The sequence below is a fragment of the Xiphias gladius genome, chromosome 18 (genome assembly GCF_016859285.1).
Source record: "Xiphias gladius isolate SHS-SW01 ecotype Sanya breed wild chromosome 18, ASM1685928v1, whole genome shotgun sequence".
Taxonomy (NCBI): Eukaryota; Metazoa; Chordata; class Actinopteri; order Istiophoriformes; family Xiphiidae; genus Xiphias; species Xiphias gladius.
In genome coordinates, this window is record NC_053417.1 from 27553003 (window position 1) to 27567698 (window position 14696).

The 14696-nt window shown below is 39.3% G+C and overlaps 1 protein-coding gene across 4 annotated transcripts in view; it reads left to right on the forward strand.

Moving 5' to 3' along the window:
- lama5 (laminin, alpha 5) overlaps nucleotides 1–14696 on the forward strand; it is a 114615-nt gene that overhangs the window by 43957 nt on the left and 55962 nt on the right. For all 4 annotated transcript variants that reach the window (XR_005709354.1, XM_040152220.1, XM_040152219.1 and 1 more), the window contains exons 3-6: nucleotides 688–805; nucleotides 3988–4106; nucleotides 4945–5115; nucleotides 5823–5920. Coding sequence is in view for 3 of the 4 variants with exons in the window: in XM_040152220.1 (XP_040008154.1) it covers nucleotides 688–805; nucleotides 3988–4106; nucleotides 4945–5115; nucleotides 5823–5920 (506 nt within the window). In the remaining variant the exon portion in view is untranslated. The remainder of the gene's footprint in view (nucleotides 1–687; nucleotides 806–3987; nucleotides 4107–4944; nucleotides 5116–5822; nucleotides 5921–14696) is intronic.

Sequence of the window (14696 nt, forward strand, 5' to 3'; positions counted from 1 at the left end):
CAGCTTCAGGGCCTTTCAGGAAATGAATGAGAGATGACAAGTGGAAGAGAAGAGACAACAGATGGCCGGAGAACCAGACTGAGACTAGAGAGTGTGATGAAGGAGCATCTTGAGCTCATTAGTGTTAGGAATCAGGAGCTTTTTGACAATAACTCGTAACATTACATGTAAAAGGACATAATAGATCAGGCGTACTGTAGTTGGTGTTGACGTGATGTCTCCTCAGAGAGGAGCAGTTTTACAGGTCAACTGCTCAGGTCAATATAAGATTGATCGGTTTTATACGAAGCCGGCAGCTTGTGTTTCCTTTTTCATCTCAATTGCTAGATGGCTTTTATTTGATTTCCCTTCTTTTCTTTGCTCCTTTACATTCCTTTTTTCCCTTTCCTTCAATTTCCTTTCTTTTCTTAAACTTTTTTCCTACCCTTTCTTTGCTTTCATATCCTATCCTATGCTATCCTTTTCTTTTCCTTCTTTTCTGCTCTCTTTGCCCATTTATATTCCTTTATTAATTTCCTTTAATTTACTTTTTTATCCTTTCCTTTCCTCTTCGGTCTATTGTATTTTCTCCTTTCTCTTGGCTAAATGCACATTAAATTCCAGAAATTTTTAGAAACCTTGCAAACAAAGTTAATGTTTGAATATGATCTTTAATGTTAATTTCTTCTTCTCTGTGTGTCTCTGCAGCTCTTCCACGTGGCCTACGTGCTGATAAAGTTCGCCAACTCTCCCCGTCCGGACCTCTGGGTTCTGGAGAGATCCATCGATTTCGGTCAGAACTACCAACCCTGGCAGTACTTCGCCTGTAAGTAGAAGCACACGTATAGATGTATATTCAGCTACACAGTACATACATATGCACCTGTGTTTGACTCCAGATGTCAGGTTATTAGGACCAAACCATGTCAGATTCCATCAGGATCACTTCATGCTTTCCCAACCTCCCCTAGGGCTCAGTTTAATTCTCCCTCTAATCCTAGAGTTAAACAGCAGCCCTTGGGGCAGGCGGCTGATTGGTTGATTGATTTGTTGGTCAAGTCAGAGGAGGGGGATCATTTCATCATAAAGCTGCCAGCTGATTGGCTATGGCAGCTGTCCATCTAGGTGGGCTGGAGGGGAATTCCAGGCATGTCTGCCAACAGGTTGAAGCTTGAAGAACATCTGAGTAAAGAGAGAGAGTCGGCAGGGGTTTGGGTCTACCTCATCTGTTTGTGTGTGTGTGTGTGTGTGTGTGTGTGTGTGTGTGTGTGTGTGTGTGTGTGTGTGTGTGTGTGTGTGTGTGTGTGTGTGTGTGTGTGTGTGTGTGTGTGTGTGCGTGTGTGTGTGTGTAGTGTTCCCACATAATAACCTGGAATTAATTAGCATTATTGAAAGCTGCTCCAGGTGTCGAAGATGGCAGATAAATAAAACCTTGACAGTTTGATGGACGTCTGTTATCCGAAATTCTTTGATGTGAAGTTGGTAAACTTCACTTTTAAGGCTGAAAGCAGAAGTCAGCTTCTTCTCAGACTTCTTCTCAGCTTCTTCTCAATACATTACTGCAAGCATTTATACCGGTATACTCACAGGGACTTAGCCCAAAACCAATCATCAGCAGTTTCAGATGACAGCATTTGGGGGATGATGGAGAATTCTGCCAGGAAAATCTTTGCAAGTTATGCCGGCTTGTTGAAACTTTTTAATTTAGACTGTATTGTCAAATGCTTTACTGTGTGTGCTGCAGGAGCTGCTGATGGAAAAATTCAGCTGTTGTTGGTAAAATCCAGGTGTCTTTGAGCTGCAATTTCCTGGCCCATAAGTGGCATCTTTGGTGGATGCACCAATGACGAGCCCATGGACAGACAATGTGGCTTACAGCTGACGGGAATCCAAAATCCAAGCACATCCAACAGGCAAATATGTGCCAATAGCAGCTCAATTTTGGTCCTCATTTGTTTCAACTTGACTGGCTACCTGGGGTCAGGTCCTGCCTGTTCCTTTCCCCTCTGACCGAAAATTTATCTCAAGAGTAAATTAGCATTGACCTCAAAGCTGTAAATCCCAGAACTATTTGACAGTTTTAGTTTGAATCACTGCAGCTGGTACTAAGATAAACTCTCACACTCTCTTAAAGGGTTGGATTTGACATCTTGACATCATAAAATCGCCCTTCATTCTTCGTCTTTGTCTTGTTTTTCAAGTGTCTTCTTCTGTGTCAGGGACAAATCTGAGATAAACTGAAAAGTATTCCAGGAATGTACGGTACCCATTGTCTTCAAGAATGTGACTTTTACAAGCTGTAGCATTAAACATGCTTTTACAGTTGAATGAATTCTAAAAGAAAAGGAAAGCCACGTCACATCATCTTCATAAGATGAATTTAGATTATTACTGATGGCTGGCCCATGACCTCAGAACTGCTCCACAAATAGAGGATGTACAGTATGTGTCATGTGTCACCATTTACTTACTGGTAGCTTATTGCTAGCATCAATAAGAACGTCATCCTCAAATCAACTTTGTTTATCCAGCGCCTGACACACAAGCGCAGTTGATCCAAAGTTCGTCATAGCTCAGAGAGAAAAGGACAAAAGAAAGTAAAGAGAATTGAAGGTTCGACATTGTATCTTTTTTCCCTAGAAAAGACGAGTCACTGAGATGCAACCAACCATTCAGCCTCACAGACTGATATTTTGTTAAAGTGGCTCAGTATTGAATGATCTGTATTACTTCAAGAGGTTACTTTAGGCTTAGGACCAATTAGTTGACGACAACAAATGAACCAACAGCTTTTTTGATAGTCAGTGAAATGAAAGATGCCCCCGAACATTCATATGTTTCAGAGACTGTGCAAAAAGCTCCCTGAATATATTCTTAGGACCCTTCCCTTTGAGTTAGAGAGAGACTGTAACTGCCTACAATATTTCATAATGATATAAAATTATTGATTGGTACAATTCACTTTTCCACTAATAACAAGAATAAAAGTGCACAAAGAATTTGATATGGTGTACTCCAGTTTACTGTAGATCTTAATGTGTCAATATAATCACCATTTTCTCATAGCCACCAACGTGCACAACAGCAGTAGAATTAGAAGTGGCCAGAGTTATGGCAAGCACAGCAAAATGATTCGTCCTGTTTGCCTTTAGTTATTTTTGAACCAAGAGCTGTCACTGTTACTTTATATGACACATTTACAGTTTTTTTTTTGACATATTCACTGGTTCCTGTTAAGGTGCATAATAAAGTCAAGGTGTGAGCTGTTGTGCTCTCTGGTGAGAGAACTTCCATCACTAAACACTCTCCCCCCAACAAAAAGACATTTGACCACCCTCCCCTCAGCAAAAAATAAGGAAGCCTCCCCCTTTTTGGAACCCCCCTCCAACGTACTCATTTTCATACAGTCCCTTATCTTCTCAAAAGTGAGGATTTCATGCTTTTTTCCTTTTTTATAACCCTGTAAATTGATATCTTTGGATTTTGTAATTTGGTAATACGTGATTAGCATTTTTATTGCCTAAATGATTAATTTGTGAATAAAATAATTGTTGAATCAGCGGTATCAGGTGTGGGATTGGAAATAGAGTAAGGTTTACAGTAGCTTATGCTTAGGGGGCAGTTATATAGAGCTACTGTAGTCAGTGGCAGCTGTGCATTGCAGCTGTTGTGAAGCTCCAGCTGAGGTGTATTTAAGGAGGACTTTTGGGTAAAACATAGACCTCCACCAAACCCAAATCCTCCTCTAATTATCACACCGAGACGCATCATTAAAATGACACAAGATGTTTCTCACTCCTGAAGCTTAACAAGAGGGGATGTTGACATGTTTCCCAGTATGTGGTTTTAACTGATTATAACCTTTTCTTTTTTTCCTCCCCCTTTCTCTGCTTTTCTTTCATTTGTGTGTGTGTGTGTGTGTGTGTGTGTGTGTGTGTGTGTGTGTGTGTGTGTGTGTGTGTGTGTGTGTGTGTGTGTGTGTGTGTGTGTGTGTGTGTGTCTGTGTAGCCTCTAAGAGAGACTGTATTGAGCGTTTTGGACAGAGAACCATCGAAAGAATCAACAGTGATGACGACATCTTCTGCACCACCGAATACTCGCGTATAGTCCCACTGGAAAATGGAGAGGTATGTTTGCCTTCATGTATAAAATACTTTAATGTGTTTGTACAGAGTTGTAGAGCTGAAACAATTCATTCAAGTTAACAAGTCAGTTAATCGATTAGTTGACTGACTGAAAAACGATCAGCGACTGATTATTTGTCATTTTTCAAGCAAACATTCCCTACTTCCAACTATACCAATGTGAGGATTTGCTGGGTTTCTTCATCTTATGTGAAGGAAAATCTCAACGTCTTCGACTGTTTGACGGACAAAGCAAGTAAAGTCAGCTTGGACTCTGGAAATTTTGATGGATATTTTTCACTATTTTCTGGCATTTGACAGAGACAATTGATCAATCCATTGAGAAAAATATCGTCAGAATAATCAATAATGGAAACAGTCATTGGTTACAGCCCGTGGATTATTTTGTAGAATTGGGCCTTAAATATCTTCAAGATGTCCATTCAAAAGAGCTTCCAAAGCTATTTTCTGATCTATTTTTCATTTATTGTTTTTTTAATCACATTATTAAAAAATACTGTAAATCTGCCCCTTATAGCCAAAATGCTAGTTTTCAAATGTTATAGTCATCTTAACTTGTACATGAAAATAAAACCGTTTCTGAAATAGAACACGTACTAGTCAGAAAAACAATCCTGCAGCATTATCAAGGACTAATTAAATCATGCGGTACAGAGTCACAATAGACATGCAGGTTTTCTGTGCCGTGATATCATATGGTAAATATTTTGTGCTTGATTCGGTTGATATCATCTTGATATCATCTTTCCCAGGCTGTAACGTTCCACATCTGTTCGTTAGCTGACGATACCTTTGTCCCCCTCCTCCTCTCTTCTCTCAGATTGTGGTGTCCCTGGTGAACGGTCGTCCCGGGGCGATGAACTTCTCCTACTCGCCGGTGCTGAGGGATTTCACCAAGGCCACCAACATCCGGCTCCGCTTCCTGAGAACCAACACACTGCTGGGACACCTGATGGGCAAGGCGCTCCGCGACCCCACAGTCACCCGCAGGGTAAGACCAAACCAAGACCCAAGATGTATGTTTTATTTTTTCTGACTTAATATTCAGTATTTGAAATATTTGATATCGCATTTGACACAGCTGTAGCTAAGAACAAAAGACAATTTTTGACAATATCACATCCTTTTATATCATGTGCAGTGTATTTTTTGAAACATCAGACATTCAAATTCCACTGGAATTTAAGGAAAGTTTGACGTTTTTGCATAAAGGCTGATTTCCTTTCCTGCCCAGATTCAAATATCAAGATTGATACTCTCATGTCAGAAAAGAGCTGGTACCAGGAGGCGATTAGTTTAGCTTAGCATAAGGCACACTACGTACCTCCCTCTAAACTTACAAATGGTCAATTTACATCCCTTTTTTTATATGGAATAAACAAACAAGGCACAACATGTTAATTGATCAGCTTTTGATTTTTTTAGGATTATTTTTTTCTTTCTTTTTTTTAACCTTTAGACAGAGCCAGGCTAGTTGTTTCCCCCTGTTTCCAGTCTTTATGCTGAGCTAAGCTAACCGTCTCCTGGCCCCAGCTTTATATTTACCATACCGGCATCACAGTGTGATCGATCTTTCTCATCTAACTCTCAGCAATAAGTGTATTTCCCAAAATGTTGAACTATTCCTTAACTAAAACATGAAATATGACAAAATATTGCTGGTAATAACTGCTGTTTTGGGTTGTTTTTTTTCTGCAGTATTACTACAGTATCAAAGACATCAGTATCGGAGGACGCTGTGTGTGTAACGGACACGCTGAGGCCTGCAACGCCAAGGATCCCAACGACCCCTACAAGTAAGACAACCTTCAAAAGACCCGTGAACATCTCCCTCACATTCACACACACACAATCAGTGAATCAGTCTGCACTGCCATGATTCACAGGCTTGTGACAATCCGATGTTGTTTTGACTGGATTTATGTAGTGTAGATCTAGTGTGTGCGTCTGTGTGTGTGTGTGTGTGTGTGCGTGCGTGCGTGCGTGCGTGCGTGCGTGCGTGCGTGCGTGCGCGTGCGTGTGTGTGTGTGTCCTACCGAACAAAGATGAGAGGAAATTTTAGTAAACACCAGCCACTTATAAAAATTATTTTTGTTATTGCTGTTAGTACAGTGACTCAGAGATGTCTACCTGATACAGCAGTCATCCACATACACACTCTTACACCCATTTCAACACACACTCAACACTGCAAAGAACACATTACAAAATTCTTATCCCCAAGCTGTGACTCTGATCTGTAGCACAGGGGTTAAGGTTATTCTTGTCTGTGGTTTCATTTGCTGCCAGTGTTGTCTGCCTTTGTCAGGACAACATACCTGCATAGCTGTTACGCAAAAAAGATACAAGATTTGTTATAACACATAAGCCTGCTGATGAAACAAAGGAGAACTGGAGAGAGTAAAACTGGAATTTGGATGAAGGAAAAAATGAAGGTACATTTAAATGAAGCACTTAAAAGCACTAATATGCAACATCCAAGGCCAAGACTCAAGTGTCAAGTCTTCAGAAACAAGTCTAAAGTAAGTTTGTGAGTCTACAGGTTGTAGCTTAGGTCAAATTCATACCAATAGTATCACATCAAACGCTGATCTCAAGCCAAGTCAAGTCAGAACAAATGCAGCCTCTATTACCAACCTGACATCTGAAATGAATTAAATTAAAATATCTCATCCTCCGTCAGTGAAATATTGCTCTTCAATAGGACGAAAGCCAGTATGACTTTTGATTTCGGGTTAATCTCATGCCTCATTTGTTGTTCTTGTTTTTTTCCGCCTGCACGGGCGACATCCTAACAAATTCAGCAAGTTTAGTCTGAAACTGATTAATTCCTGAAAGCATCAGAACAAAGAGGAACATCCATCAAACGTGATCTGAACAAACAACATAACGTCAACAAACTGGACCGAAGCCACATGAGTAGAACTCCACCAATGATGTGACCTGGTTGACCTGATGCAGGTGATTACGTATCTGAGAGCAGTAAATGAAGCTGTGGGAGAATTGGGAATAGCTCAGCCAGTTAGCCTGCATACATTATAGCAATTGAAGCCAATGCAACATGTTTTTGTCGCCAACCAGCTGTCATGTCTACGTAAATATGTCCATTTAAATTTAGCTTTTGGGTGAATGCAAGCAGTAATACATAATACGAAGTCACGATGTTTGACATTAAGAATGAGAACAGCATCATATGAAGTAAAAGTCTAGATTCAAGCTGAATTGTCATTGTCGCCAGTCAGGTGCTGAGTCACAAGACATAATAAAAATATCAATTATAAAAGTACAACACGTACAATTTTCAGATCTTTTTTTAACAAAGAAAACCAGGAGTGTAAAGATAAATATTTTAACAACTGAAATAAATTAATAATAGTAGTACATTGTGAATTATAAACAACGTAGGGCTGCAATGATTATTTTCATTGTCGATTTATCTGGCAATTATTTTCTCAATTAACTGATTATTTGTCGTGTCTTCTATAAATGTAAGAAAATAGTGAAAAATGTCTGTTCTAACTTCCCACCGTTGTGCAAAAGTAAAAAATCCAAACATATTCAGTCTGTCTGTCATATATCACAGAGGAAAGTACAAAATCCTCACATTTGAGAAGCTTGAACCATCAAATATTCATCATTTTTGCTTAAAAATGACTAAAACCATTATTCGATTGACAAAATAGTTATTTAATTTAATGTTGATCGACTAATCAATTAATCGACTAATCGTTGCAGCTCCAAAACATCATTTTATGAATAGATGCAAGTGTTCATTGAAAAGTTCAATACCCAAGCATTTTGAATTAACAGTGACAAGAGACAAAGACAAGCATAAAATCCTCAAATCCTGGAGAAGCTGGAAGTAGGGAATGTTTGGCTTTTGTGACTGAAAAATTGCTTAAATGAAAAATTAATTATCAAAATAGTTGACTAATAGAATAATTAGGAAATGAAACAGAACAGGCAGGGAAGAAATGAGGAGCCAGTAACTGACAGAGGAGAATGATGGGAAGAGGAGGCAGAGAAACTGTTGTTTTACTCAGTGTGTTCATTCAGTTTCATGGGAGAGAAACAGCTGGAGGCGGAGAAGTTTCTAATTGCAACTTCCATCCAAATAAACTTCCTGTCGCCTTATGTAGTTTTTATTATTGAGGCAAGACGAGATGGAGCTTGTTTTAATACATGTGCATGTACTGTACTGTACTGTACTGTGTGCGTGCGTGTGTGTGTGTGTGTGTGTGTGTGTGTGTGAGTGTGTGTGTGTGTGTGAGAAATTCAGGCAGTATGTGATTAATTTAATAATATGTGTGAATGTGCGCGGCTGTAACTGCGTGTCACGTGTGGATTGTATGAGTATATAAGCAGGTGTGTGTGCAGTTTCTTTGCGTGTGTCCGTGTGTGTGTGTGTGTGTGTTGCTACCGTACCTGGAGGCTGTGGAGGATTTTACAATAAGCCATCATTACTCTGTCAAGTCCAACATGAGTCACATGCACAAGGCCATGAGCGATTAAATAGCCGCCTGTTCGTTGGCACACACACACACACTTCCATTCTTCCATTATTTGTCACCTTTTTTTCTCTCTCTTAATCCCACACGTACAGACGGTCACACACGCGGCGATATTCACGCTCGTCAGAGAATCTGGGGACAGTCGCTTGGAAAGCCGGTGATCTAGCCGGTGATGTAGCCCTTTCCATGTTGTTGCACATGACAGATTTGGGAATTTGGGAGTAAAAGAGGGATTCTAGAGGGAGGAGAGGGAGACGGGGGAGGGGTGGTGGGATCGGCGGATAGTATGATGCACAGTGGGGGCAAATATTCTGCCGATGGGACGTGTTTACACCGTGACCCTGACATCATGCAGGAGATATTTAAGTTGTGATTAGATTGACAGTAGATACAGAGACACAGGTGGCCGTATTTTCGGTTGTTGATCTGGGGGTTAGGATCTCTCAAGGGGTTGTGAAAAAATATGTAAAATGAGGCAATGTTCCACACAGTACCATAGGTTTATATAAGGGCTTTCAGATTTAATTATTTCTGCTTCGTTTCTGAGAAATCATGTTTTTGTTTTTTGTTTTTTTCTTTCAGACAGTTCAGACAGGCGTGAGAGAAGGCTCTAAAAACTGCAGTACACATGAGCCTCAGCTTCTGCTGCTTAGCGGAAGAAGCTAGCTTAAGACATGAATCAGAACTATTGCAAATTCAGGATTCAGTATTAGCAAAACATCAGACCATGGTCGCCAAATTCTTCCAAAACTGAGCCAGAATCTAGAGTGAACTGATTTTAACTGCTGAATTTTTCATCCCGTTTCTACGAAGTTTAAACTTTAGCTTCTGCACATTGCTAGTGGCACATGCAGCAGAAGCATATAAACTCCGTAATTGGATGTTTTGTACTGACAAGTTCCTTGGGAGTTGTAGTTGACTTCTCTCCTTAAGTTTTCATGTGTATGAGCTTGTACCTTTGACTTACTATGGAAGAACCCGACTTTTTATGACACTGTTGCTCATCTTTACTGTATCTGTACTGATAATTCAACCAGGAGAGTTTCACCTCCATCCAGGACTCAATAGTCTTTAGATTTAGATTCAGACTTATTAACTCAAGACCATTTTCATAATACACCATAGCACATACAATGCAATAATGAAAAAATCATGGTAAATGGAACATAAATTGCAACAACATAAAACATAAATACAACATAAATTACTCGAACAAATATGAGACATTTCATCACAAGGGCACCAAGTTTAAATGTCACTGTACTTTAATTTGACTTTAATGACAAAATCAATTAAAACATAAATACATAAAATTGTACTTTGACAAGTCTTAACATGTGTTTTTTCTTTTAACTGGAGGCTTCCTCTGCTCTGATTATAAATCAAATGACACAGCCTGACACTGGAAAATTAGACCATTCACTCATTGTTCATGTCAGTGAGTTTTGCAGGAAAGTTTAGAGACAGAGAGGCGAGGTACTGTAGAGAGTGAAATATGAAAAGCAGTAAAAAGCAAAGCAAGACCAAATGCATTTATATTATTGAAAAGAGGAAGGATGAGGAGGGAGCAGCCCAGAATTTAAGAAAGAGACAAAATTGCAGTAGGACAACAACATTTTTAAAAGACTAAAGACGTGAAAATATTTCAAGGACATGCCGTTGGTAACAGATGAAACAGTGAGTGATCATTTTTTTACTGGTTACATTCCACAGCCATGCTTTCTGTTTATGCACCTTCCTGCAACTTGGATAGGGTTGATCAAGCTGATCTTGTTTTGTCGTTGAAGATTTGGTATTTTGATGTAGTTTGACGGCACTGCTTCTTACAAATACTTGCACAGTGTTTCTCAGACAGATTGCAGTTGTAGTTTTCTGCCTCACTAATAGTAGACTGAATAGCCCTAGTGGCTCTAAATATCAACATTACGTTTTATATTTTTATATTTTGGTGCTTTACGCTTGAAGTGTTCCAGTAACAGTTGACATTGGAATAAATCAGGTTGCAGGTCGACTAACAATGATACCGAAAAACAACAACAACAAAAAGACAGCAAAAAGATTAAATTAAATCAACAGAAAAACATATATGACAGGCCCTAACCACAACGATTGATTCACAAATTCAAATTCTTAAATTGATTCACATGAACTGTGGATGTTCGGCTTCCATCAGAATGTTGGGAAAACCTAAAACTAACATCTGCATCACTTAAACTGATAATCTCACTGTGAGCTGGGCTGCCCAGCACACTCTCCATCATAATGCAGTCTGTGTTTTGTGGCGTTTAAACTGCAAACAGTTGAGTTTCCATCAGTCATGACGTTATTAGCCGTTCAGCTGCAGATTGAACCGTTCAGTCACCTGCTGCCTTTAAACACAGACCTCCAGTCAGCAGACCTGCTGTCGCCCACAACGCACCTGCTGGATATTAACAACGTTAAACAAAGTCCGGGGTTGATGTAAGTTTTCAGATCAAGCACGAGCTCTCTGCTCTACATTCCTGCTCTCTGACACAAACCAGACAGAGTATCTCCAAACACTTGATGAGGTCAGGAGGGATTTACTTGAATTCCTCATCCCGTGTTTCCATCAAACACCTGCACGCATGGAACAAGTCATATCAGCTGTATACAGCTCTAACGCTGCTTGACGGACTCGAGTGATATGATTTTCACCCTTTATTTGCAAGTTTTTAGAATGCTTGGAGCTTTTTTATAAAAATACAAACCAAATTGCAACAAATCAATCTGCCTTCCTCTGACTGTTTAAAATACCAGAATTCCCCCTAAACCACATATTTAGATCCACTGCATTATCACAACTGTAATTGTTTAAATTCCTTTTTCCAGGAAGGGATTATATTTTAAGAGTACTTTAAATAGTTTGAAAGGATTCATCTCTCAGTGATTACCTTTTCCATTAAGGTTAATCATTCTTTTATGTGTGAAATATCCGAATGAGTCACAAATTAAACACCATCTGTCTCCTGAAGCTCAGTCTGTTCTTTGGTAAACCCAAACACCCATAGCTAAAGGGGAAATCGATCAAAGTATTTTTTTTTTTCCACTCACTCTCTTTAAGTTGCCAGCTTCAGCACTGTGTTAGCTTTCCATGGAATATGCCTGGCTTGTTGCTGATTGAGAACATTTCTCAGAGGGAGAACGGGTTTTTATTCTGTCTCAGTATTCTTGGGATTTAGGAAATTATTGTTTTATTGTTGCAGCTGTGTGATAAATCCAACTGCTCGTGGTATATGAAGGAGGTTAATTGGAGAATTAGCAAGTAGTTCTAAATTCAGAGTTACTAATCTCAGTCACATTGTTTCTTTGAGTTTGTTTGCTTTCTTATCAGGACTTTGATGGAGATTGATATTAATTTCATCCCTGTGCTTCCAGTGGAGACACTGGTCTGATACATATTAGATGCAAGAAGCAAGAGCTGGCGGTTTGGGGGGGATGATTATCCTCTACCAAAAGAGGAGAAATGCGACTCCCGCTAACTTCAAAGTTGCTCTTAACTGGCGTGCAAACATTATCCACCAGTAAGCTGCTGAGTTGGAGGGTGTGTGAACCTTGCCTCAGTGTGAGGACGGGACTTGTGGGCAGCCGTGTGCAGTCAGCAGGAATAAGGTGGTTGTTAATGGTCACTGGAAACCTCCATATCATTAAAGCGTTGGTATTTATCAGCTTTTCCCTAAAAATATGAAAGCTGCAGTGTGTGGTGTGGAGTTGTTTAAAAGCAACTTTGACGTATCCGCACTGAGCAGTGAAAGAAACGTAACAAGACAAGTACCTAATTACTTTTTTCTGTTAGTAATTAGTAAAGTAATGTAATTACTTTTTAATGGCTATTATGGGATGAGTAATTGATTACAAGTGAGTTGCCCAACACTGCTTAGAAGCCTCATATAATCCTGTTTATAGTGGCTACTTGCTACTAACTAGCCAGCACGTTAACTAAGCAGACACCAATGTTTATCATGGAGTCTACCAAATGGCATACCCTGCTTTACAGTGTCATAAATCATTAGCCTTGCCAATATTAATTTCAAGCTTACTTTGAAGAATTACTAGATTAGTACATATTTAATACATACATTTAGTATATACGTCAGTACATAAGACATAGTAAAGCAAAGAATTGGAAAATATTGCCAAGGTATGTCGGCTCTCATTCACTGCTAGAAATCACTTGAATGTAGAATGTACAGTATTTACTATATTTGCCTCAGGTGGTTCTTAGCCCCCGTCTCATCCATTACAATCATCTACATACAAACTTAGAGGGTATTATCCTGTTAATACCCTGGCCACTTTCCAACAAAATGTCATATATAATTAAGCTAATGATATCAGTCATTGATTTAAGCATGAAACAAATTTTGATCTCAGTTTCCTCTTTTAAACATTATAAAATACAGTCCCTGAGCCTCAGACGTGCTGTCTTCTGCATCGCTAGGCAACATCTAGCTGAACAGGACACGGGCTACCAGTTTCACCAAAACTAGCATTATTCAGGTCCTCACTTGATTCGGACTCTCGGATTCACGTGAACATGATAAACATTTAAAATTAATTTTGCGTGTTTCTCAGTGAGAAGCTGTTTATCCCCCCACCGTTGTCGGTGGTTACACTAATAACCCTAGTTCTAAGCTCTTTCGCTGAGGCTCAACTGTTGCTGTCTTTAACTACAGTTGAATACTGGCACATTCATTTAGAATGGCTAACAAACACCTACGTCATTTCTGTCCGGTTAAACTGTTGGCTCATTAAAAGTTAATCAGCCCCTTCCAAACAGTCAGAATCTTCGTTGGCCATGGAATAAAAAAATCACACGCAGCAACTCCTCCTCCACAGTTCCTTCCTCCTTTTCTTTAGTTACTGTCCCGACACCTCAGTGGCACCCATAGGAAAGGTCTGTTTTCTCTCGCCCCCAACCCCCAACAATCACAGTTACAAACATACAGGATCAGACTGAATTACATTTAATTAAACGCACACAAACACCAGCTGTGCTAATGATTAACCCAGATGTAGCCTGACCTCTCTGTGCTCTGATCCTGTACTGGAGGTGATGCAGCAAAGTGAAACCAAATGGTGCTGAACAGAACAGACTGTGACCAAGCCAGATGGTAACAACATGGTCCAACATAGTGTCTGAACACATGCCTAATTAGGCATCAAATGTGCTATTATTTGTTCTAATCCCTTCTTAAAGAAGAACAAATAAGGGATTTTGTACAGTTAGAGTTTGTCTGACTTTATCAAAACTTAGTACATAGGACCATGAACCCTTATTTTCAGCTGACCTTATTGTCACCTGTAATTTATATTGTTTATCCACATGTATCTAGATGTTTAGCCAGGTAAAATCATCACAGACTACATTGATTATATTGCACATGTCATTGTTTACTAATGTTTTAATGTTAGCAAGTGCCTGTTGTAACTCGATATGGGCTAATGTTATATTTTGGGCCCGCTATATAAAACCTCTGGTTACTTTTTCTGTTAAACATCCATGTTATTAACATGACATCTACAATATAAACACATTCGGTCTGCATACATTCGAACATATACAGTACAGTGCACATAGAATTAGTGGATTAATATCGATGGCCAATTTATTTTCAAGAGATGAATATCAATGGTCTTTATTACTATAATCTGCTGAAATCCCTCTAATCCCACAAAAAGGGAGTGAACCCAGACCCCAGAAATGATCCTCATTCAGGAGGTGCCGTATATTTAGTTTGACTGTTCTCCCTGTAGGTTACTCATCATCAGCCTACAGACACACACTGTTAAACTTCCATACATTATCGTGGCAGTATAAACACTTATGCAGCATAAACATATACCTCAGTTTGCACTGAGGGTGTCAGAAAGAGATTAAAACACATAAGGTATGAAATCTGAACTACGCAATTAGAGCCATTTAAAATACCTCGGTGTGTTTTAGACTTGGTATGAATTGCAAAGTATTGTGTTTTGGAAGATATTTTATATGCCATTTTAAATGTGTAGTTCTGCAAATTGAAGATTCTAAGAATTAGTT